Here is a 25,991-nt window from a genome sequence, read left to right as displayed (position 1 = left end):
CTTCTATGAAGAAACAAAAATACCAAAAATAAATTAAAATTTGCACAACGTACGTGCCCGTGATGGAAAGAAAATATCATACACCAACAAAAATGACATAAATCGATCAGGCAATTTTATTTTTCAATTATAATTTTAGCAGACGAAAAATTGGGAGGCAAAAGAATCACGAGAACCAGAAATTTTAGTAAAATATCGTTACAAGTTTGGAATAGAAGCCGCAACGTTTATAAGTCGCTAAGCTAACGCATTAACTTTATATTTTAGCTGCTAGCATATCTTTTATTATTATTGTTTTTTATGTTATTTTTTTTTTTTTTATTTAAATGACAATTTTAACCAAGGCTAAAATATTCGCTTCCTATGCTACGAAACTCAGCGGTTGATAATCGTGCGGCTAGCTCCGTTCGCTTGGTATTAAAATGGCGACCTCCATGCCTACTTAGATAGACCTGTTCTCGTTTGGAATTTTATGGAAAACCTTGGTCAGTTTTATATTTTGTCGTAATATTCTTTAATGTAGGATTGAGATTTTCCTTTAAGAGGCACGATACGTGTTAAAACTCGCACCTGTTCGTAAATGATGTAAAGTAACAAAAAAACAAAAACAAAAAAAAACAAACAAAACAAAACACTTTTTCATTTTTAAAGAGAAATTTCAAAGTTTTTTATTTATTTAATTTGTTATTGACATTTCGGGATTAATTCCTATTTCAGTCGTGTAAATTATTTATAGTGAAATGACTTTTGGCACTACACTTCAAAATAATTTACTTTTCCTTAAACCATGTTCGAGTAAAAAGAAAAAAAAATTCCGGTACTTACTTCACTTATTGATCCGTGCTGAAATAATGACATTTAGAAAGCCATTCTTAACATGGCGACTTTCACCTAACAATTTAATAAAAACAGGTATCATAAAACTTTAATTAAACTTGAAAATATTATTTAAAAATAGCGCAGATCAATAAGTGCACTAGCAGCAAAATTCCTGTCATAAAAACTTAAGTTATAGTAAGTTTCAACGTATATTCGACACGCCAAAACGAAAACTAAACCGGAAAATATAGTCGCCATCTTTCTAAACAAACCGAGAAAATGATTGCCAAGAAAGAACGGTAACTCAAATTCATAATTTTCAAGTTTAAAAGTAGACGGAACTTATCATTTTTCCTTAGCCAGCCTCATTCTCAATTTGTTTGTAAAGATGGCCACTATATTTTTCAGCATTTCACGTGCATGACAAAACTTACTATAAGTTAGTGTTTTTAATGATATTTGTTTGAGAGTAATGCAGAAATCCTACCAACACACATTTCACTCTAAAAAAGGTACTGGTAGCGCTTTTAGTTCCATGCCGAACACCATAAAAAAAAAAAAAAATGAGTTCTCCCTCTCCCTACAGAACATGTTTTAGTTGCCATAGTAACTAAACGATCATGAATTTTTATCGACTTTTTAAATTTTTTTTTATAAGTTTTACTGTTTATGAATATTGAAATAAATGAAATTACTACACATTTATTAGTAAATAATTTTATCGACTTTTTTTTTTAATAGCATTTTCTTTTTAAATGACGACGTTTTACTGTTTATGTCTCATTTTTATCGACTTTTTCTTTTCATTTAAAAAAAAATGTAAACATAAAAAAAAAAGTATTACTTATAAATGTGTAGTAATTTCGGTACTGGTCGCGGTAAGAGTTCCCTGCCGAACACCCTCCAAAAACAATGATGTCTCCCGTTTCTCCCGCGCAGCCGCAAAGGACATGTTTTAGTTGCCATAGTAACAACACTTTTTATCGACATTGTTTTACTGTTTAAAGACATTACTACACATTTATTAATAATATCTCACTTTTAATCACTTTTATCGACTTTTTAAAACTTTTTTTTTTACTCTTTTTAAATGACAACGTTAATGTTTATGAATATTGAAATAAAACATTAATACACATTTATTAATATCTTTTTTTTTCTTTACTGTTTATGTGTCAATTTTATCGACTTTTTTTTTTTTTTTTTTTTACTGTTTATGTGTCAATTCTTAACACGGGGGAGGGTGTTTTGTACCTATTCTCTACTTTAACCTTACAATTGAATAAAAAAACATTAAACTTTAAGCTTAGAAATACGATTTAAAATATAGCGCGGATCATAAGTGCACTAGCACCCATTTTCTTATTAATAAATGTTTAGTAATTATTTTTCTTTTAATATTCATAAACAGTAAAAACGTCGTCATTTAAAAAGAAAATGCTATTTAAAAAAGAAAATAACATTGATTAAACGTAAGTAAATTTATTATTCTATCATCATTTTGTGGTAAGTAAATTTCAAGAACCGCCGATAAGTTTCATAAAAGAAAAAGTCGATAAAAGTGACACAAACAGTTAAACAGTAAAAAAAAAAAAAAAAAGATATTATTAATAAATGTGTAGTAATGTCTTCTATTTCAATATTCAATATAAGAAAAGAAAAAGTCGATAAAATTGACACATAAACAGTAAAAAAAAAAAGTCGATAAAATTGACACATAAACAGTAAAGAAAAAAAAGATATTAATAAATGTGTATTAATGTTTTATTTCAATATTCATTAACGTTGTCATTTAAAAAGAGTAAAAAAAAAAGTTTTAAAAAGTCGATAAAAGTGATTAAAAGTGAGATATTATTAATAAATGTGTAGTAATGTCTTTAAACAGTAAAACAATGTCGATAAAAAGTGTTGTTACTATGGCAACTAAAACATGTCCTTTGCGGCTGCGCGGGAGAAACGGGAGACATCATTGTTTTTGGAGGGTGTTCGGCAGGGAACTCTTACCGCGACCAGTACCGTAATTTCATTTATTTCAATATTCATAAACAGTAAAACTTATTAAAAAAAATTCGATAAAAATTCACGATCGTATGGCAACTAAAACATGTTCTTTGCGCATGCGTAGGGAGAGGGAGAACTCAGTTTTTTTATGGTGTTCGGCATGGAACTAAAACTGCTACCAGTACCCTAAAAAAATTTAGGTGACTGAAAAAGAAATTTAGAATTTAAACAAGAAAATATATGGTACTCCTTATACTTATCGCTAAAGTAATTAGATAATGGTCTGTTATACAAATTTGGTGCTATCTTTACAATTATATTTCAAGTTTTAGTGAAAATAAACTATTTTTTCATTTACGATTTTCCAACTGAAACAAGGTAATGATCGGCATCTTCAGTCTGTGACGAGTATGTTCATCATGAAAAGTTTTTTTCTTTTTAAATAAGTGTAATTCTACATAAGCACCACGATTTTTATCGTATTTACTTGCCTCCCCACGAGGGCAGAGTTATACACGGTCGGTTTTTTAGGTGCTAGGGCACTGCAACTGATCCGCGCTATTTTTTAAATCGTATTTCCAAGTTTAATTAAAGTTTTTTTTTTTTTTTTAATGTTCTTTTTATTCAATTGTAAGGTTAAAGTATAGAATAGGTACAAAACACCCTCCCCTATCCATGTTAAGAATGTCTTTTGAAATAATAACGTTATTATTTCAGCACGGATCAATAAGTGCACGTGTACCGTTTTTTAATGTGGGGAATATTCAGCTACCCAACTAGGAGCACTCTGGATAGGAAGAAAAATTGTCTCAGTCTAGAAGCATTTCTCCTACCCTGACCGAAGATAGAAAAAGGAATTGCAGTATTAGAATAGATAGTACACATTGTTCTTAACCAAAAGACTTTCAACACCAATTTCGGGTGATTGTCGACCGGTAACCCAGACTTAGGTTTGAGGTTGGTCATTTTAACAATAGCTAACAAAACAAAATAAAGGCGAAAAATAATCGATATACAACAAATAAACGTTACCAAAGGCAAGTTACTATTCTACCTATCTGGATAACTTGTGTTTTGACTTATTTTGGTTCTTATGCAGAGATGCATTAAAATTAACTAGCCACCATTTTTCCCCCATTGCACCACGTTCTCAAGATCAGAAGAGAGAGAATCAGAAAGATCTTGGTTATTGCTGGCATTTGAAGTGTTGCCGTAGATTGTGTCGTCAGCATAAATGTCTACGAATGATCTAAGATTGTGATTTGGGAGATCATTGACGAAGATTAAGGAGTTGGGCCCAGGATAGAACCTTGAGGGGCACCAACATTGATACTATGAGATTCTGATTTCTGCCTAAGAGCAACTACTCTTAAGCGTATTAGAGAGGAAGCAATTGAGAGGACATTTCCAGCTATTCCATGGCAATCTTATGAAGTAGATCTTCAAAAGCCTGAAGAATGTATTTCACGACCGATTGATTAAACTTTTTGCACACAAATTATTATAGCGAAATCTTCAAGATTTGACAATTAAAATAAGTAAAAAAATCATCAAAATATATACGCCACTTGACATTTGAAAATGTCTGCATGAAACGAGTTGTGTAGAAATTTTCAGAAAAATAAATGTAGAATTATTACTAAAATTCACCATCCTTTCTGCAGTTCAATCATATTTAGTACAAATTAACTTCATTTCAGTTTATGCCTGGTATGGCACAATCACATTGACTCACCGGTTCTCACCAGATCACTTAAGTTAAGCAATGTTGAGCCTGGCCAGTACCAGATGGGTAAGCATTTGGGAAGGCTAGGTGCTGTATGTACCTTCTGGGAAGGTTGGGTGTGGGGCTAGCCCCCTCACCCTGTAAAAAGAACTCTTCGCTACAAAAACATCTACAAAAGTTGTAGATGGCCTATGCCCCTCTAGGGCTTAAGGGCTGTGGATGGATCAGTTTATGCCTGGCTTGTTTACTAAGTTTCAGTTAGATGTCACACAGTTTTCACTTTATTTCTGTTCAATGATATGGGAGGGTAGGATGATTCTGATGGGCTTCACACCCACCAGACATTATTTCACCTCAGCCTTTTATCTTTGGCTTTATGTAACATAGTACACACGTTTGCACATGGGACCCACACGTTACACACAGTCTACGTCACAAAAGAGACCAAGACAAGTAATGACTCCTTTTTTTTTTTAATGTAACAACATTTATTTCCTCATTCTCCCGCCACGCATGACTTCATGTTACGGCTGTGATGTCTCCCACATGAAAGTCTTCTCTAACATGATCTCTCTCCTTTTTATAATCTTCTTCCTTACAGTGACGTCATTTCACATTTTGTATGCATTTGTGTACGCCCTCTGTTCCAGCTCAAAAATTATATCTATCAAAGCAATCCCCAAACAATTCCTGATCTGAAGAGGGCCGTCACTGCTCAAATCAGGACAATGCCAAGAAAGGAGTATGTCAGATGGTACTGACGATTTTGAATGCTCTATCCACGTGTACTTATCATTGAACAGTAATAGAACAAAGATTGTTAAAACTTGGTGAACAAGTCAATAGACTGAAGTTTATTTGTATCAAATAATGATTCCCTGAGTGGCATAGTTTTTATTGGGGGTGGAGGTAGGGTTGGGTGGGGGTTGGTTCATCTATATATATTTGAAGAAATTAAACTATATTTTTTTAATCAAAATTGTTCTATTCAGCATTGAATGACCCAAAATGGATCTGTATGCTGTCAAACAAAATGACCACTCAGGTTTAAGATATCACTCAATAAGTTCCAAGCCTAACTAATAAAATAACAATCTTTATTCAGCAGAATTCAACGTTCATCAACATAGTCTGCTTCTACGGTGATACTAACATTCCAGTGCTTTTTTTTAACACGATTTGTTGTTGTCCGCAAAATATGTCTCAATTTCTGATATCACTTCTTTATTGGAACTAAACCTCTTTTTATTTAACATCTTTTGGAGGTTTACAAAATAGCCAGTAGTCACTGGAGGCTAGATTTGAAGAATAGGATGGGTATGGAAATAACTCCTTAGTCAATAATTCCTGTAGTTTTATCATCATATCACAAGTCTTTAGCTGACCTTCCTTTCTCTTCCACCATCCTGGTAATTACGCCTGGTTGTGAATCAGGTCAGTCGAAGAAAGATAAAAGGTTTAGCTAAAATCATCAGTCTGCTTGTTAGAAGTATTTTCTCAAGTTTGGCCATCTCGTATTTTAAGTGGATTTTGATATTTGGGATGTGGTTAGTAAAGTGAGCGCGCAAATATGTTGAAGACAAGTGATCGAACACTTCAAGCTTTTGAATGTTGCTAGCATAAAGGCGCCAAGTTTCAAATCCATACAGTACAATTTCGACTGGGGGTTCCTCCCTGGTGCCAAAGCCACCAGAGTCTTGACCATTGTTGAAATGGCTTGTTCTTTGTTTGGCTGAAATATGCTCCTGTGCAGTTTTAGGAAGTCCACTCTCCTAGGCTTTGCCTGTTCAACCTTTGAGAAGGGGTTGGTATATTGCTAATTGCTTGAGGCATCCCTATTGGATAATGCCAATAGGGCCATCCAGGCATTTTTGCAGGCCAGAGTGCTCTTCCTCTAGCCTTGTGGATTTTCAAATTCCACTTTTCTGACCTTGTGTCACATCTTCCCACGATTGGAGGGCAATAAACATACTATAGGGTAAAATTGTGAGACCAAGGACTTAGTATATTTGGTATTCTGTTGTGAACTTGATTTCCTACCTCAACCATAGAAAGTGTTTCCTACCTCAACAATAGGGAGTCTTTCTTACCTCAACCTTAGGGAGTGAATATTGTCTAAAACTATCCAAGTATCCAAACAAGTAAAAATTTATGTATTTGAAAATAACTTGAAAACAGATTTCATTTTATTTAAAAATTATATTGATACTATTTACTAGGCCATTTTGTTTGCAACATTTATGTGAGGTGTAGCATTATGCTGCATTTGAGAAGGAAACATTTTTCATTTGAGAAATGCGTTGGTTGCTGATGGAGCAGATTTGATTATTTAAAAATGGAAATCAATTCATCACTGATGACAAATATTTTATTAGCAAAGTAATATCAGTTAACGAGAAAACGCTTTGGATTTCAAAGGGGGAAGGTCTACTATTGTATAGTTATATTTAAAAAACCAAAGCACTTTAAGCCCTTAAAATGCCACCATTTTGTTTAGAAATGAATATCGTTTCACATGCATTAATAAATAATAATCTACATCAGGGTTTCCCAAAGTAGGCTTCATGAGTGAGACTGAGAGGCTCTGCAAGCCCTTTTTTTTTTTTTTTAAAGAGGATCCAATGCTTTATATGGAAAAATTAAATGACTGCAGAATATAATTATTGCTATTTTCTTTTTACTGGAAATAGATATGATGCATAACTACAGGTACAAAGAGTTTCAGGATGGTTGATGAAAAAACAAATGCAAAAATGAATTAACAGAAACTGCAACAATTTTTGATTAATCAAAAACAAAAAAAAATGGTTGTAGACAAAATACGGTTAAAAACTTGCTCAATATATGTTACCGTGACGTAGACTGACATATATTCGGTGGGTTTTTAACAGTATTTTTTATTTTTAACTCCTTTTCCCAAACTTACCGTGTCAAAGAGAGAGTCGACCGCCATTTTAAATTTTCCAATACATCGGTAAACACTGTATGTTTTTCAAGCTGAATAAGCATGTTACATTAAATAAAAACACTAAAAACATATCCAGTTAGGTAGAAAAGTAACTTATCTTACCTTTAATAACATTTATTTGTTCTATATTTGTTTTTTGACAACTTTTTCGAATCTATGTGTACAGTAATACCAACCCAGAAATATTTATCGGGTGTACATACTTGTGAGAAAACGAAAATATCATATTCCAAAAATCATGTAAATTGATCAAGTAGTTTTACTTTGAAATAAGAATCAAATTTTATGAGTATTCAAGAAATGACTCTTGCCAACCATTTTGATTATATCTCAAACAAAGGGAGATAATTCAACAATGATTAATAACTGGATTTATGTTATAATGCCTACAAGTTCTCATTAATCCTTTAAAAATGATTTTCTGGTGGACCTGTACGAGAGTACTCATCCCCTAAAAATATGTGTTTTACACCTTTTTTAAAACTTCTCTGCAATTATCATAGATTACAGACTTAAGTATCATATTAACAGAAAAAAATTTGAAAAAGAAAAAAAAATTAATGACTGAATTAATGAATGAATGGGGTTCACTTTCTCGTTATAACGTTCTACTTCATTGCTACCTGACTTACTGCCCATATCTTTATCGACGTGTCATGTGATTAGAACCCCTTCTTAAAAGTCATTAAATTTATTTTTTTCAAAATTTCTTTTTGCTAATATGATACTTAAGTCTGTAATCTGTGATAATGGTCGGAAAAAAAACTTAAAAAAAAGGTGAAAAACATGCATTTTTAGGGGGTGGCTACTTTCATACAGGTTCACCAATTATTATAAAAATAAAACTACTTAATTGATTTACATGGTTTTTGGAATATGATATTTTCGTTTTATTACAGATATGTACATCGTACAGATTTTTCTTTATTTTTTAATATTAGTGGAATTTTGGACAAGAACCAGGGATACTTAAAAAAACCTTATAATTCTTAACTAAAGTATTTTTATTGTAAAATAAATGCATTGAAAAATTTTTGTAGTATATTTACATATTATAGCAATTTATTAATATTTATTTTAAAGGTGGCATTTTTTGTTAACTTGATCGTAAAATGTTGTCAGCATGGCGAAAGAGCTGGCAGCATATGGACAGAATCTGCAGCCATTGTTGTCAGACCCATCACCCGTGTCTTTTGTCTGTGTCAATTAGGAAGAAGGCATCGTGGTCATCAAAATTGATAAGAAAAACATTCTTGGATTATTTCTGTGAAGAAAATGGGCACACGTTTGTCAAGTCGTCTTCAGTTATCCCCCAAAAAGGAACGGGTACTTATTTCACAAATGCTGGAATGAACCAGGTAAGAAAAGAAAATCTTTTTAAAGAGTGGTATAGTTTGCTTGAAACCTTGTGTGTAGTGTATAGATAAGTTTTTTTTTTTACACAGTGATCACCACTTATCAAGGCCCGGAAGCCACTCAGGGATAAGGGTTATTGCAAGTACATTACGTTAGTGTAGAGATTTGATGAAGTGTTTACTTAAGGGGGCGGTTCATTAGGAATTTGTTAACGTTGGACTTGAACACATCCAAGTTGTAGTCCGGTGGGAAGCAGGCAGACGGAACAGAGTTCCACAGGTGTGCAGTTCTAAGAAAGAAGCTTTGTTCATGGAATCCGCGTTTTGATTTAGGCACAAATATAGAGTGGGGGAAATTTTTGACAGTGGATCCAGCTAGACGGGTGTTTTTCGTGAAAGATTGGCGAGGGGGGGACCAGAGATTGGAGTTTGAGATTTTAGAAGAATTTAGCAATGCAAACATATGAGTATGAATTGAGTTGAAAGAATGGGTGAGGAATGGAGGAATAAGAAGACATAAAAAGACAATATAATTTTCTTTTTATCTTTACTGAATCATTTTTGATCAATAGTGTGTTACGTTGTGTTAAAGTTGGATTATTCAGATTACTGTTCTCATCTTATTATGCCAAAGGTGTGCTAGTCGACAATTATCATGATTATTCCAGCCAAATGTTTTGTCAGCTAAAATATGTTTTAGAATAATCAAAATATTTAGAATAACTATTTAAGTTAATTTAGGAATGTAACTCAAAAATATCATTATAACATAGTTGACAGCTTTGAAATAATGACATAAAAACATTAGGGGATTATCTTAGTAACGTATACTAATGTATGTCATTTACAAAGGGAGATGGTCTTTTTGAGATATGTGGAAATTAGTTAAGTTAGTTGTAGTCGAGAGAGGAGCAGAGACAGTCTTCAGATCGTGATGCCTCCAATTAGAGGGTGTCAGAAATAGTGATAGAATCAACGTTGAAACTTTCCAAATGGGTTTTTTCTGGAATAAAAAGTTGCCGAAAATAAAATCCGAGGCTCTGTCGTTTCTTGGGGAGAATTTCCATTGCAGCTTCCCGTCAAAGAGGACCAAAGATGGGCCAGATATGTTCCCGACTGATGTTGGTATTGAAACCCCAGATAAGTGTTATTCGTACTTTGTGTTGTAAAATTATTTATGTATATTCTTGTCCCGTCATGAACTGTATTAAAATGTGCATACACACAACGAATTCTAGATAGACAATCACAATGCAAGACGAACACATGTATATACACATGTCATATAGATGACTGTGACATGTCTATACACTCTCATACAATCTCATACAATCTAACCACTAGACGACACACTGTATATATCAACATTAAAGAGACATCTGTTAAATAGATGCTGTTTATATGCACTCACCATCTTGAGTGTTATTCACACAATGGTTTGGTTGATGTAGTCTTTGACCTCTTTCAGGTATATCTTGCTGAACTTGTGGAATCTTTTTTTGTCAAACTCTGGAATCTATAAGAAAGTTCTATTGGAACCCATTATTTAATCCACAGAGGTAGCATGATTGAGTAAATCGTCTTAGTATTGCTCGCACTGAGGATTCGACCTTCTACCTCCAAAAGAGTGTCATTTAGAACTAAATTTTATTTTATCCATTATGTCATGGGTTCTTGTATCAAAGTTTTTCTGTTATTTCAAGGATATTACCTCCTTTTTGAAACTTCTCTATTTGAGAGCAGTTTGGATATTGTATGTTTTATGCAAGTGATACTTCTGCACCGCATATAATGGCTATGCTATTCTGAAATAGAGGTACTTTGAAAAGGAGGTAATATCCTTGAAATAACAAAAAACAAACTTTGACCCAATGTAACACGCTATTAGTCAAGAGGCAACAGCAAAAAATAAATAGATTTAAAAAACATTTTTTTATCGACTCATTTTTCGCTCACTCATTCAGTTCACCCCGTGTCAATATCTTTACATTGGTGCAGCCATCTAAATCAAAAAATGTTATTTTTCTTGTTTTACCCTGAAAGTTTTTCTTTCACTCAATACGAAATTTTCAGCGATTATTAAGAGAAGAATGAACTTTATAACAGTGTACTTACTTTTCATAAACGATATTTATATATATATATATTTTTTTACTTACACCCTCCCCCCCCCCTGTTTTGAGGGGGTTCCAAATATGCAAAAAATAATCATCTGAAACTGAACAAAACATATTGTGTTGTTGTAAGGGACAGGATTATAGATTAAATAAAAAACAACAAAAAAACTTGTTTGCATACCTTATTTTGATGTCTGAATATCAGAACTTCGATTGTGTTTAATTATTCTTCTTTTGAGTTTTGAAGTGTGAAATTCGGTGAATATGTTAAGTAAAATAATTAATTTAAGTTAAGCAAAACAAAAAAAATTTTTTTAAAAATATTTATACGAAAAAAGCCATTTTAAAATCTTTGATAAATAAATGAACTATTTTTTTTTTTAGCAAGCCGAATGATGCATGACCATTATTAAATAGAATGCTTTGAAGAATCAATACAAAAAAAAAAATCGATAAATATTGTGCCTTTTGTGTTAAAAATATCATCATTTTTTTGATCCTGTTTGAAAACGTTTGCCGCCTTTCGACTACGGTGGACCAAACGTGCTGAAATTATTTTTTTTATTCTGCTTTAAATTGCCCCCCTCCACCATTTTGGGGAGCCTGACCCCCACACACATACACATTAAAAACCAAACTCATACAAATGGTCACCCCTCTGGTACTGGCCAGCCTCAGTGTTAATAATACATTGAAATTTTCGTCACTGAAAAATAAGTTTTTTTTTGGCCTGTTTGGTCTTCCGTAGTTTGCTTTTTATCAAGTACAAATGTAAACATTGTATCAAATCGACACAAAGTTGCCTATATGAATAAGTGGAATTATTTGAAATCCAGGTACTTATATTATAATATTTTTGCATATTCTCATAGAATCATAATATCATATTCTCATAGAATCATAATATCATATTTAAGCATATTTTATGACCGGGCAATACCTGGCGGCTTGCTAGTAAAGGATAAAAAAAAGCATATTATTTTATTGATTTTTTTTTTTGCTGTTATACACTTTTTGAAACTTGTCAATCTTCATATTTTAGTAGTACCCATTTGTCAATCTTTGAAATGAAGTAAAAAAGGAGCATTTGTATCTTACAAAACTGAGTTATTGTCCTTGGTCGGTGATAATTAGGGCTATGACAAGAGAATATTCTTTTCATTATTTTGACTCTTGAGTACATATCAGTTAATATCTTATGTTTTTATATAGAGTGATGTGGTTCTCGATTGATTAACTGTGTCGGATATATACTTGAGAGTCAAAACAAGGAAAAGAATATTCTCTCGTCATAGCCCTAGTGATGATAGATTTCTAGCTGAATATTTTTTGTGAATTTACAGGGATCATACCTTACTTTTCCCTTTTTAGTTTTTCTTTGGAAGCATTTTAAAACTTTTACTATTCTCGTGCACTTCTGTTATTTTTCAGTTTAAACCTTTATTTCTTGAATCTGTGGATATGAACCTGGCGTACAAAAAAGCTGCAAACAGTCAGAAATGTATCCGTGTTGGCGGCAAACACAATGACCTGGAAGATGTTGGAAAAGATCTTCATCATCACACTTTCTTTGAAATGCTTGGCAACTGGTCATTTGGGGATTATTTTAAGGTAAAACATTTTTTTATTATAAAAAAATTTACTAACTTAAAAAGCCACCGTCTGAGTAGACTTTTAAGCTAGATAGTAGTAGTAGTAGTAGTAGTAGTATACTTTTGATCTATCGAGGACTCATTTGGAAATCCAATGCTGTTTAGTTCCAAATATGGTGCATTTCTGTCAGAATACTTTTCAAGCCTTTGTTTGTTATGATTATTATTAGAATATAATTCTGCTTGTACTTCTCTTAACCAATACACTGGCACTAAATCAAAGGGACATAATTCATCCAAACTCTCTTTAGTAGTTATATTAATGCAGCTTTTTTTTGTGTATGTGTGTGAGTGTGTATATATATATATATATATATATATATATATATATATATATATATACAAGTTAGAAAAGCATTTCATCCAAGGCATGAAAATTGTTAAACAAAATGTTTTTACTATAGGCTTCCAAAATAAAGGTACAAGATTCAATTTGAAATTTATTTATCTGCACTTTTATAAATTTTACAAAGTAAGGTATAAAAATTTAATTTAAATTGAATCAAAAAATTACCTTGGATTTATTTTATGTAATGTACATTCTGTTGCACGTTTAAAAAAAAAAATTTTTTAATTTTATATCTATATCATTAATTGCTAGATGGAATATAATGTTTTTAAATTGCAACAAAATGTACATTACATAAAATAAATCCAAGGTAATTTTTTGATTCAATTTAAATTAAATTTTTATACCTTACTTTATAAAATTTATAAAAGTGCACTTTGAAGATAAATACATTTACAATTGAATCTTGTACCTTTATTTTTAAAGCCTATAGTAAAAACATTTTGTTTAACAATTTTCATGCCTTGGATGAAATGCTTTTCTAACTTGTATCTGAATATTTTCTCTGTTTCAGTTTGTATTTCTCCTCATACCACAACTCATTTTTGCAACCCCCTCTTTGTATTATTACAGGTCTGAATATTCTCTGTTTCAGTTTGTATTTCTCCTCACACCACAACTCATTTTTTGCAACCCCCTCTGAATAATGAGAAAATCTGATTTTTTTTTAATAAAAACTTTAAAATAACTTTTTTAGATTAAATTTTTTTAAACTTCTTTCAGAATAGAAAATCTTTAAAATTTAATAAGAAACATATTTCATATAGGTTTCATTAACAAATATTCAGTACATAACGAGAAAAATAGAGCTGAAAATTTCAATAGGACTGTATAACTGGTTATGGTCAATAGTAGTCCTTGCCAGTGAAAGTCTTTGTTATTGTTATTCTATTATTATTATTTAAAACATTTTGTTTCCTGCTCTTTCGTGCGAGGACTAATATATATACTAAAATAAGAAGCAGATGACAACTGTTTTACCGATTTATTTAACTAAAGACAAATCTTTTAAATCAAGAAGTTATTAACCAAAATTTCCCTTGGAGAAGAAAAAAATTATATAAAACCAATAGAACAAAGCTGTACAAATAAACAAACAAAAAAATCCTTTTAATGAAATATTTTATCTTTCAAAAAATGTAAAAGAAAGCAACTAAGGGATTTCTATGGAACTCTACAAGTTATTAATAGGAGTAGCGATAGTTAAATTATATCCCTCCCCTCTCTCCCAAGATGCATCAGCCTCCTAAGCATCTATCATGCTAAATTTGGTATTATTCTGCTCAATTGTTTTGAAACTAATAAGTATTATTATTAGTAGTAGCATTTGTAGTTATATAATCCCTGAGTAGCACATCCAGTGCATCGCAAGGATTCAACAAGCTAAATTTGGTACAGAAATATTCCTGAGTTGGACATGATACACCTGGAGAAGGTCGGAGGTTACATTGACTAAAACATAAAAATAATACACCAGATAAGAAAGCAGTCTGAAAAATGGTTGAATCACTCCACTGCTCCATTAGGTATCTCACTACTGATACAATCCTCTATCTGTATAAGAACCAGGTATGCCCTAAAATGGAGTACTGTTGCCAAATCTGAACAGGAGCTGCTCGACACACCCTATTCAGCTTTGATAGAGTTTAAAACCGTCTTCAAAACCTAGTTGGTGATGCCCTTTTCTCTTCCCTGTAACCTCTTTTTCACAGAAGAGACATTGCGAGCCTGTTTCTGCTATATCGTTATTTTCATATAACTTGACTGAACTCCAATCTATGGTCCCCTCTTTGTCAAGCTTTCACAAAAAACACTCGACTAGCTACAACTGCTATATACAATTTCCCCCCGCTCTCTATCTGTGCCTAAATCTAAACACAGATTCCATAAACAAAGCTTCTTTCCCAGAACTGCCCGCCTGTGGAACACTGTTCTGCTGTCTTGCTTCCCAGTTAAATACAACATGGTAGTCTTCAAATGCAATGTAAACAAGTTTTTGTTGAACCGTCCCCACAAATAATCAAATTTTACCCAATTTACACCATTAACGTTTACTACACTATCACGTTACAAGTGATCTTTGGGCCTTGATAAGTTGTGATTCCCAGGTAAAAAAAAAAAAAAAATCTAAGTAATCCAAATTATCAATTCTCTTCTAAAAAATTTAGAAAAAAAACATTGGTATGTGAAGTAAGATGTCCATCAATTGGCAGAGTCTATGGTTATAATCAGGATTCGGTTCTGGGGTTCAGGAAGGAGTGAGTCACTCTCTCGACAACAGCACGTTTCTGCCCTCTTCTTTTCCAGTCAACCACACCTGGCCTCTCGCCACCAATGTCACACCGCACAATCCGAACGTCAGCAATATGAAATTCTTTTCAAGAGAAGATGTTCACGACTCTTTTCTCTCTGCACTCCCAGGGAATTTTTCCCAGCTTTTATATCCTCCTATCTAGAAAAAAAAGGAAGAGACAGGAAAAAAAAATAGCTTCTCCCATCATGCTCCGCCTTCCCAAGATGCCCTTCGCGTATACAAATGCGCTGGCCATCCTTTCCTTCTTCTTTCCCAAAGAGCGATGCAGATACACCCGGTACATTTCTTTTTTCTTTTTTTTTTTTTTCTTCTTTTCTAACCATATACCCACACAGAATTAATAAATAAATCATGTTAACACTTTCATATCTAGTTGCACTATTGGTTAATTTGCAAAGTAATCCTTCGCCATGGTTAAATGTGCTTAGCCAATCAGATCTACACAATAATTGATATGCTAATTACCTGCCATTTGCCACATATCTAAAATTGAGCAAAAATTAGCAAAGGGGGATAACTCTGGGAACACTAATTTATTAAGTTTCATATGTGCAGAGATACAGACACTGTACAAAAGGATGAGAAAAAGAAATGTTTCGTAAAATATAAAAACAAAATTGGTCAATTCTGGATTTAATAAGATGTAACTGTATTCTATAGTTTTTCTAGTTTTAGTTTTACACTTTTTTATCTGAATGTTTCAATGTATGCCAAGACTTTCTGTTTGAAAGGGCTAGATAAAAATGTTTATGGTTTGCTGGATAGCAGACAACATTGAAGTCATCATGTAGATGATACCTATATAAAACCATGGTAGTGGCATCTGTATCCCATACGTTTGACTCTGACTCCTAAAGCAGTGAATTGCTTTGATTTGCCTTAAACTCTACAACACATTCCATAGTCTTTTTAAAAAGTCGCAAATAATTTATGTATTTAATGAAAATTCTTTGTACTTCATGTACCAACATGTTTCACTTCTAACTTAAATCAAATTTTTCATGGAGAAAAAGAAGACAGAAATTTAGGTGTTTCTTTTTTTTTTTTTTTTACTTGAAGTATCAAGGCCCAGAGGCCACTCTAGGATAAGGGTTAAATGTTAGGTAAATAGTTAGATGCCAAGTTCAGTCATGGTGGAACTTGGATAAGCCTAGATTATCTAAATGGCTGACTCAATAGGAATTTATTCACATTAACCTTGAAGATGATCATGTTATAGTCAGCCTGGAAGCAGACAAACAATATTGTGTTCCACAGATAGAAAGTTCTAGTAAAGAAACTCTGCTCATGGAATTTTCGTTTAGTTTTGGGCACAAATAGAGAATGAAGAAAGTTATTGGCAGTTATTTCAGTTAGGCAAGTATTGCAAATGTTTTATGAGGAGGGATCGCAGATTGAAGCTCAGTCGAGCACCTAACATAAAAGTATTGATAGAGCAGAGACAGACTTGCAACATCTTTTCTGTGAGAAAGAGGAAGTAGGGAGGTTAAAAGGTCATCATCCACTAGATTTCGAAGATGGTTCGGTGCTTGTTAACATAGTTAACATATCAATTTAAAAAAAAAAATATATGGTTTTAAGCAAAAACAACAGTACTTAATTGTCATGTCGAAAATAGTAATATATCCGAAAATTTGTAGAGTAGAAAGTTATAGTCGAAAGTAATTTTTACGGAAAATTCGAGGAAATCGCATTTTTCCCTAGATGTGAACACCTTGAAGATTACGAATACAGAGAACATACTTATCTCCCTTTTCAGCACTTGACTATAGCGATAGACTTTTTATTTTTACTAAAAACAAAATAGCAGTTATTCTACTCAATGAATTTTCATACTTTTTTGATAGATTAATATTTTTGACATGACAAGTAAGTACTGTTGTTTTTATGCTTAAAACCATAAAATATCTATCTGTCGACTCTATCTTAACAAGCACCGACGGTTCTGTATCTTGTGCCATACAAACTTATACTGCTCTTTTAATTCCTTAAAATAGTGTCAGAAGAATTCATATGATTTTCTTTTTGTTACACTGCATGATTTGAGTTCCTCAAACCTTGGACGTATAATTATAATACTGATTCATTTATTCCATGGAAGATTTTTCCTGCTATCACTATAAAGGACACACTGAATTTTGAAGCATGAATTTCTGATGAGAAACTATTTTCCATTTACCTTGAGTTAATTACTGATCCATTTATGATTGTTATTAAATCCTCATGAAATGTGGATAAAATTCATTTTTTTTTCTTTTTTTTTTTTTTTTTTTTGAAGCTTTTCATTTCGAAATTTGATTTTAAATGTCATTGGAAATCTTTGAAAAGATGTGTTACTAAAGCTCTGTTTACTATATATTGTATACTGAGCTTTCCTATGGCAGTACGGAGTTGATTTGTTTAATCAACTATAAATAGTTTCTTCCTGTACGACTTCAACTTTATTTCCTGTTATACGTGACATGTGTGAGTGTGATAATGTGGACAAAACAGCAGTGTAGAGGAAATGATTTCAGATGAATACAAGATGAACTTTACCTACTTCTGTAATCACAATTCAAGTTGTATTTAGAAATAATGAATTCAAGAAGCATTAATATATTTATTGGTCATAAATAAAAGCATTTTGATATTTATACAGGATTATGGATAGCTTGAATAAGTTTTTTGTGTTGTAACTAATTTTACAGAATTCTTTTGTTCAAAACAAACCTAGTTTCTACTCTGAAGTTAAAATGAAATAAAATGACTGGCTTTAAGTTCTCCAAGAGAACCATTGATAAGCACTCAAAAATCAAAAATTAAACGAAATACTGATTAGGAAGGGTTTTCATTCAGAGTTTATAGCCGACCAGTTTGTTTTTGTTTCAACTTCACAGAGTGGACAGAAGGTTTGTTTAAAAAAAAAAATGCTTTAAAATATGTTAAAACACAAACAGAAACTCATTCAGATAGGTAGAAGAGTAACTTATTTTGCCTTTAATAACATTGACATTTTGCATTGTTTTAAACAATTTTTGTTTTGTTAGCTATTGTTTAAAATAACCCAAATATATATCCTACAACAAGTAAAATTATTACCTTAAACTGAACAGTTTTGCACCACGTGTATGTCCTCTTTAAAAGATTAAGCATCAAGAAATAATCATGCTAAACCTTATCTCTAAAATCCTTATTCCAATTTTGATCAAAATCCATTACATGATTATGATTCTAGAAAATGTCTAAAATTTAAGGTTTAGGGAGTGTAAAGGAGAAACTTCATTTGTGTTGAATGACTGTCGATCAAACTCAAAGCAAATCTGATTTCAATTTTTAAATGAGGAGTTGTGCTCATATTATTTCCCCCTAAAATCCTTTTAAAATACTTTTAAAATCCTTTTAAAATACTCAAAAGAAACTAAAGTTTGGCAAAGATTAATGCATGTCTAATACCTATTTTTAAAATTTCATAAAAATCAGAGGTATATAAATTTTCACAAAGTGCTTCCACCTCATTTTTATTCTCTTTGCATGACGCTAAATTAAACTAAATATATTTGGACCCCTTACGCTTAGCAGCTCTGTTCATTAATTCATAATGATCAGTTAATTAATTTTTGAGTGAATTCTGTACATATGAATATATAAACATATCAACTTCATAAAGGTAGGGATATGGACATATTCTTCTATATTAAATTAATGTACTTTATATGTTATGATATATTTTACAAGTTTTTAATTTTATTTAAAGTTACAAAAAATATACAAAATTTTGGTCATACCTACTAATAGAACGATCAAATCAATTAAAATAGTTTGAATCATATTGAATAATAAAATGAATTAAAAATTTTAATCAAATTCAACAAGAAAATGAATTAAAACAATTTAAATCACATTGAACAATTATATGAATTGAAATAATTTGAATCACATTGAACAATTGGTAATTGTACAGTTTAATCAAGACATTAAAAAATGAAAATATCCAAAAAAGGTTATATTGTACGTATCCGTTTTGAACTAAAGATCTCTGAAAAAAATTTCACTTAATTTGATTGAGTTTTTTTTTTTTTTTTTTCAGCAAAAAGACACGTTTTTATGAGAGTGCGTTGAAGGCAGACATCTTGGATTTGTTCTTAATTTTTGTTTGGAGTTTAGAAACGTCACGGGGAGATAACTCCAGTTAAAGCGCCGACACTCCCTCCCCATCTTTATTACTAGCTTTTCTTCCTAAAAATCGAACCTTTTGCTCGGTATCATAACAAATTGTTTTTTTCGCTGTAAAACAAAAACTACTTGTTGAAATTAAGTGAAATTTTTTTCCGGAGAACTTCATTCCATAACAGATACTTACAATATAACTTTTTTTCTATATTTTCATTTTTTAATGTCTTGATTAAACTGTACAAGTACCGAATAATTATATGAATTAAAATAATTTGAATCATATTGAATAATAAAATCAAATAAAATAATTCCTGTTTTTGATTAGAATTAATCTTAGCAAATACATTTTTAATCATAACTTAAATTTTCTTTGTATTTTTCTTTTAGATAAAAGCATGTTTTATTATCTCCGAGGTTCAGTCTGTCCCTTTAATCATGCAATACATTACTGTTGGACCACTAGCCGACCTATAGGTTACCCAATTTTGTTCTATTTCAAGTAACCAGTAAAGCATGGGGCATAAATAAACTCATTTGTGTCACCGAGTAGACAATACTTGAAACAGTCAGTTATCAAAGGGAGTTAACTCTACACTGGCGAATGCTATACCAACACACTTTCATGTTTAAAAGTTTTATCTTTAAACTCTGTTTCAAACTTCTTTGTATTTTTTTATTTTTGTTTTCTTTTATTGCAATAACTAATCATTTGTTTGTCAGACTTTTTTTTATTTTTCAAGTTTTTTTGTTTCTTTACAGAGGGAAGCCTGCGAATTAGCTCTCCGTCTACTTGTGGAGCGATTCCACCTCCCATTAGACCGTCTTTATTTTACTTATTTCTCTGGAGATGAAAAATACGGATTACAGCCAGACTTGGAAACCAAGGAGATATGGCGGGAACTAAAGTAAATTGTATTTTCGCCATTTTGGTACATTTTATAAAGATTGAACTAATTTTTTTTTATTCTTGGAGAAAGTTTGGATACCATTTAAAAAGTGTATGATAGAATTAATAATTTTAATCATTTTATAGATTTCTGGTTCTTGTCCAAAATTCTCAGTATAGTAAAAAAACAAAAATAAAGAAAACTCTGTATGATATATGTACTTTTGACGAAACAAAAATATATTATAAAAATCACATTTTTCAACTCAACTGCGCATGATATTGTGAATTTAATGAGATTTGAGTCAATGAAGTGTTTTCAATATTATCAAATTGTGTTTCTTTGTTTTTACATGATACAAATCTGAAATTTATATTGACTTACTATTAAAAGAAAATGAATTTTAATACAAAGATTTAATATGAGGTTGCCTTAGTTTTCTCTAAAGTCTTTAAATGCCTTACTGAATCTTGCTTTCCTGACTGCTGGCAAATTGCTTTTGTACTACCATTTTACAAGAATTCTTGGTGAAAGAACTAGCCCACTAAATTATCACCTCAGTAACGTCCTCCTTCTCTTTGCCAAAATCTTTGAGTCCTTAATCAATCAAGCACTACTCATAGATACTAAACTTCTTTCTGACTGGCAGTATGGATTTAGGCAAGCTTATTCTACAGCAACTGTAATCTCTGAATGTATATACCAGGGGAGGCTAGGGCAGTAGCTCTAGATATATCTAAAGCCTTTGACAAAGTATGGCACAGTGGTCTTCTAATGAAAATGAAATCATATGGTATTATTGGATGAATACTTAACATAATCAAATTTTTCTGAAATAAGAGAAAAATTCAGATTTTTTTCTTGATTGTCGTACATCAAAACAACATGAAATAAATGCAGGTGTGCCACAGGGGTTGATCCTTGGGCCTTTATTATTCTTCATATTCATAAATGACCTCCTTGATAAAATTGTCTCTGAGGTGGATATATTTGCTGATGACACCATGCAAGAAAATGGCTGAAACCTTAGAGTAAGACCCCCAGAGGACATAAATTAATGGCAATTTTCAATGCTGCCAAGACTAAGCTTCTTTCCTTTAATAATTACAAGAAACTTTCTCTAATACTGATAGCCATAACTAATGATACACTACCTAAAAGCTCTTTGTTCAAACTTCTTGGCTTAACGTTCACAACGAACATGAATTGGAGCAAATACATTTAGGGCATTGCTAAGACTGCTGCAAAGAAGTTGGGCTCTCTCTACCATGCTAGAAAGTTACTCTTGCCTGAGAGTACCATGTACCTCTGCATGGCCACCATTTGTCCATGCATGGAGTATTGTTGCCACATCTGGACTGGTGCATCTGCTACTCGTCTTTTACTCCTAGACACAATTCAAAAAAGCGTCGTCAAACTAATAGGTCAACTAAACACCAACCTCTGTCTCATCGACAAAATGTTGCATTCCTGTGCCTTATTTTCCAAGTATTTGACTGGAAAATGTGCCAATGAACTCCAACCCCTGACTAACCCAAGAAGCAGCAAAATCTCACCCCTTCACTTTAGAGATCCCTAGAAGTTGGAAAGTCTTCTATTCAAATAGTTTCTTCCCTCGAACTGCTAGACTTGGAAATTCTCTCCCGGATCCCTGCTTCCCTGACTGTACTGATGTGCAGAAGTTCAAGTGTAATGTGAACAGACATCTTGCTGCTCAACTCCCTACATAGTATCTCTGCAAGTAGTAGCCCCTTATGTTCAAGTAGCACTGTGCCTTGTTTGAGGTAAAAAAAAAAAAAGCAGTAAAAATATTTTATCTGTTTAAATAAATCATATATGAGCAGTTAAAGTTGCACTTTCATGTTATTTTTGTACATTTTTCGAGAAGTAATGAGATTTGTGCAACTTTTATACTGATTGAATAAATATCACTTCCATTCTGATTAATTTTAATTTACTACAAGATGATTTTACATTTTTAGTTTTATTTTTTTTCTTGTTTGAAACCTGCAATTTTAGTTATATGCTGTGAAATTGGCTCATATTCCAATAGTACATAAGATAATTTTTAAAATTTTCAACAAACATAGAACAATCATAATTTGGTGGCTATAAAGCAGTTGCAACCATTGGTTGTTTTGCAAAGTTCTATTAAAACTTTTCAGCTATAATGAAAATTAAATTTTAGTTTGGTATAGCTAATATTCACTAAATGTTTCAGTTTTATAAAATATAGCCACTAAAATTTGCTGTCCTTTTTTAGTGCTTTTTTTTATTGAGACTCAAGTGAAATATGATAGTTCAAAATAAAATAACAGGAAAACTTATGTAAAAAAAACCAAAACAAAACATTAGTGTAGACCAAAAATTACACAAAATTATCGAGCTGAATATTAATAAAAAAATAAAATTAATTTACTATTCAGAGTTCATGGACTCAGACCGACATTCGCATCAAGCCAAGCTTGTGGTAAAAAATTATAACTTTAAAAGACATCAGGTGGTGAAGCCTCATTCGGTGTCTGTAGGGAATGTGGAGTTGCCCCTGAGTTATCATTGCTCCCAGGTTCACTTTGGCTTAGAGTGGTAATACCTGTTAGGACATCTAGAACTAACAGATCAAGCTGTCTGAAGATACTGGCTTCCTGACCAAACATTACAGGCGACTAGGGACTGCCTGTGAATTTATATACCCTTGACATTTTCTCCTTTGGAGGAAGTTGGTGAATGCCATGTAACAACAATCTCCTTTACTCTAATATGAAGACAATATATTGGCTTGTCATTTGGGGTTTGTAGATCATAAATAGTAAATAATTTTTTCTTTTTATAAAAATTCTAATTGCTTATTTTCTATATTTTTTGTGGTACACTAATATTTTTCACTGATAAATAAGTATATTCATAAGTTTTCCTGTTAGTTTATTTTGAACTGCCATATTTCACTTGGATTTCACTAAAAATATGTACTTCCTAGTGCTTTTTCAGCAGATTATTTTAGTATTATCATTAAGAATTTGTCAGTATGAATTTTGGACAATTGCAATATCATCTTTGATCCAGAAACTATGACTATATGTCAGCTTTATTAAAAATGTGAACAGCCAAAAAGATTTTTTTTTTACTATAAGGTGGTCTGTTATAAAATGTAAACATGTATCTGTCTACTAATTCTATGGTTCATTTATTCAAATACAGGGTGGGCCAAAATAAGGGTCCTATTTTTAAAAATTCATAAATTCATGTAAGTTTTAAGAAGTGTTTTTCGGCCAAAATTTGTTTTGTTTATTTCAAAAAAATCTCGGAAGGGTCAGTCTACACACACATAAAGTTTGTTGAGTTTAACTTTTATTTTGTGGAAGTTATTGAAATTTAAAGATAGGACCCTTATTTTGGCCCACCCTATAGTATACAAAGTTGTTTGAAAATATTTCTACCCTTACTCATAGGTAGTATCAATGTATAATATGTGAATAAACTGAATCGAGGACATGTGTTTCGTATTGCTTGTTTCTCTATTATTTTGTATAGATTTTCTAAAGGTGTGACAGTATTAATGAAAGTAAATAAACTGAATCCACCTTCTTTTCTATTATTGTATTACCTTTTGGCCCCCGCCCCAAAAAAAAAAGAAGGATGGACCTGTAAATTCACTGTTGTCTGTTCGCACTTTTCTCAATAACTACACTTTGGAATTTTTTGAAATTTTGCACAAACATTAAACATGATATGAGTAAAAAAGTAATAGAATGGATTTTCTGGGAAAACTCCGGCTGCTCCTCTAGGGGTGCCTTTTGGGTTAAAATGGCTAAAATTGACACTTTTGTGCAAAAAAAATTGATACCTTGGATTTTTAAAAAACTTTCTGAAAAGTTGTAACTAACTGATTTCTATATAATTTTGTTTGTCTATACTTTGCGATAACTTTTGGATGTGCCCCGGGGGGTCTTTTTTAGATCTAATAAAAAAATTTGAGGGGCTATTTTATCATATTTGTCCAAAATTTTCTGTGTGTGTCTATTTAGCAGTTTTGCATGGTGCTGAACTCAAATTTAAATATGTTAAGGCCTTGGGGACTTTAGGGGCTAAATGAGAGGGGGGGGGGGTGACAAAATATGGACTTAGTCGTTTCTTTTTTTGCATGGTACAGAACTCAAATTTACATATGTTAAGCCCTAAAACTGGACAGTTTGTTCATTTTCACCAGGATTTGACGTCCCCTGAGGATTTTTGGGGCTAATGCTGAACTTTTTTATTTCTTGTTCACTGTGCACTCACGGGGGACCATGCATACTTCACTTGTTTTTTTTTCTTCAGTTTTGTATTGCTGTGTTACTTCTGCCTTCATTACTTTTGCTCTGTTATCAAAAAAAAAAAAAAAAATGTTTTTTTTTTTTTTTTGCAGTATTCCTTCAGAGAAAATTTTGCCGTTCTCAGCCAAGGACAATTTTTGGGATATGGGTTTCACTGGACCCTGTGGACCTTGTACTGAGATTCATTATGACCATGCTGGTCATGACAATGCAGCCTCATTAGTCAACACAGGATCTCCTGATGTTATAGAACTATGGAATTTAGTCTTCATACAGTATGATAGGTATGTAAACTTTTTGTCTGTCAACTACGAAATAAAATGCAGGGATTTTTTTTTTTTTTTTTTATATGGAGGTGACCACTTATTAAGGCCTGGAAGCCACTCTGGGATAAGGGTTATTGCGTGAACAGTAATCAATGGGATAGTATCGTAGTGATTGTTAGTATTGGAGATTTGATAGAGTGTCTTACTTAAGGGGGCGGTTCATCAGAAATTTGTTTATGTTGGACTTGAAGACATCCAAGTTGTAGTCAGGTGAGAAACAGGCAAACGGAAGAGAGTTCCACAGGTGTGCACTTCTAAGAAAGAAGCTTTGTTCATGGAATCTATGTTTTGATTTAGGCACAGATAAAGAGTGGGGAAAATTATTGACAGTGGTTTCAGCTAGGCGGGTGTTTTTTGTGAAAGATTGGCGATGCGGGACCAGAGATTGGAGCTCGGACGAGCACTTGCCATGGAAATAACGATAAAACAAAGACAGGCTCGCAACATCTCTTCTGTGGGAGAGAGGTTGCAGCGAAGAGAAAAGGGCATCCCCCCACTAAGCCATGAAGTCTATTTTGTACTCTGTCAAGGCAGGATAGACTGTTTTTAGCAGCTCCAGCCCAGATGTGGCAGCAGTACTCTATCCTTGGACGTACTTGGCTTTTATATAGATAGAGAATTGCATCAGTAGTAAGATATCTTCTGGAGCGGTAGAAGGGTCCTACCATTTTCCCAGCGACCTGGGCAACAAACTTGATGTATGTGTTCCATTTCAGAGAAGTCACTTCATCATTATGTTGATTGATGAACTGAATTCAATGGTATTGTTGAATAAACAATGAAAATTCAGCATTTCATCTATTCATGATATTAAGCAAAATTTTACTCCTCCTTCTTCCATAAAACTAAATGCTAAAGTCAGTTAAATATTTGTTAAATAACTGAAACAAATGTGTCTTTATTTTATTGAAAATGGTAATTATTTATATATTTTTAAAAACAACATTCTTCTTACAGTAAAAAAAAAATATATATATCTACATTCTTTAAACTTTCTGTAGGTCACACA

General features: G+C 32.2%; 1 protein-coding gene across 2 annotated transcripts in view; it reads left to right on the top strand.

The window, feature by feature from the left end:
• Positions 1–366: 366 nt before the first annotated feature.
• LOC145287866 (alanine--tRNA ligase, cytoplasmic-like) overlaps positions 367–25,991 on the top strand; it is a 108,157-nt gene continuing 82,532 nt past the window's right edge. Inside the window, exons 1-5 of one of the 2 annotated variants that reach the window (XM_080135746.1) lie at positions 367–485; positions 8,598–8,872; positions 12,418–12,597; positions 20,216–20,361; positions 24,749–24,940. In XM_080135746.1, coding sequence (XP_079991872.1) covers positions 8,627–8,872; positions 12,418–12,597; positions 20,216–20,361; positions 24,749–24,940 — 764 coding nt within the window. In that variant the 5' untranslated portion in view covers positions 367–485; positions 8,598–8,626. The remainder of the gene's footprint in view (positions 486–8,597; positions 8,873–12,417; positions 12,598–20,215; positions 20,362–24,748; positions 24,941–25,991) is intronic. The other variant, XM_080135747.1, reaches the window with a different exon arrangement.

The sequence above is a fragment of the Euprymna scolopes genome, chromosome 11, assembly GCF_053919585.1.
Source record: "Euprymna scolopes isolate OS-2025 chromosome 11, ASM5391958v1, whole genome shotgun sequence".
NCBI lineage: Eukaryota > Metazoa > Mollusca > Cephalopoda > Sepiida > Sepiolidae > Euprymna > Euprymna scolopes.
The sequence above is the reverse complement of the archived record's forward strand: the minus strand, read 5'-3'. Positions and strand labels throughout refer to the sequence as shown.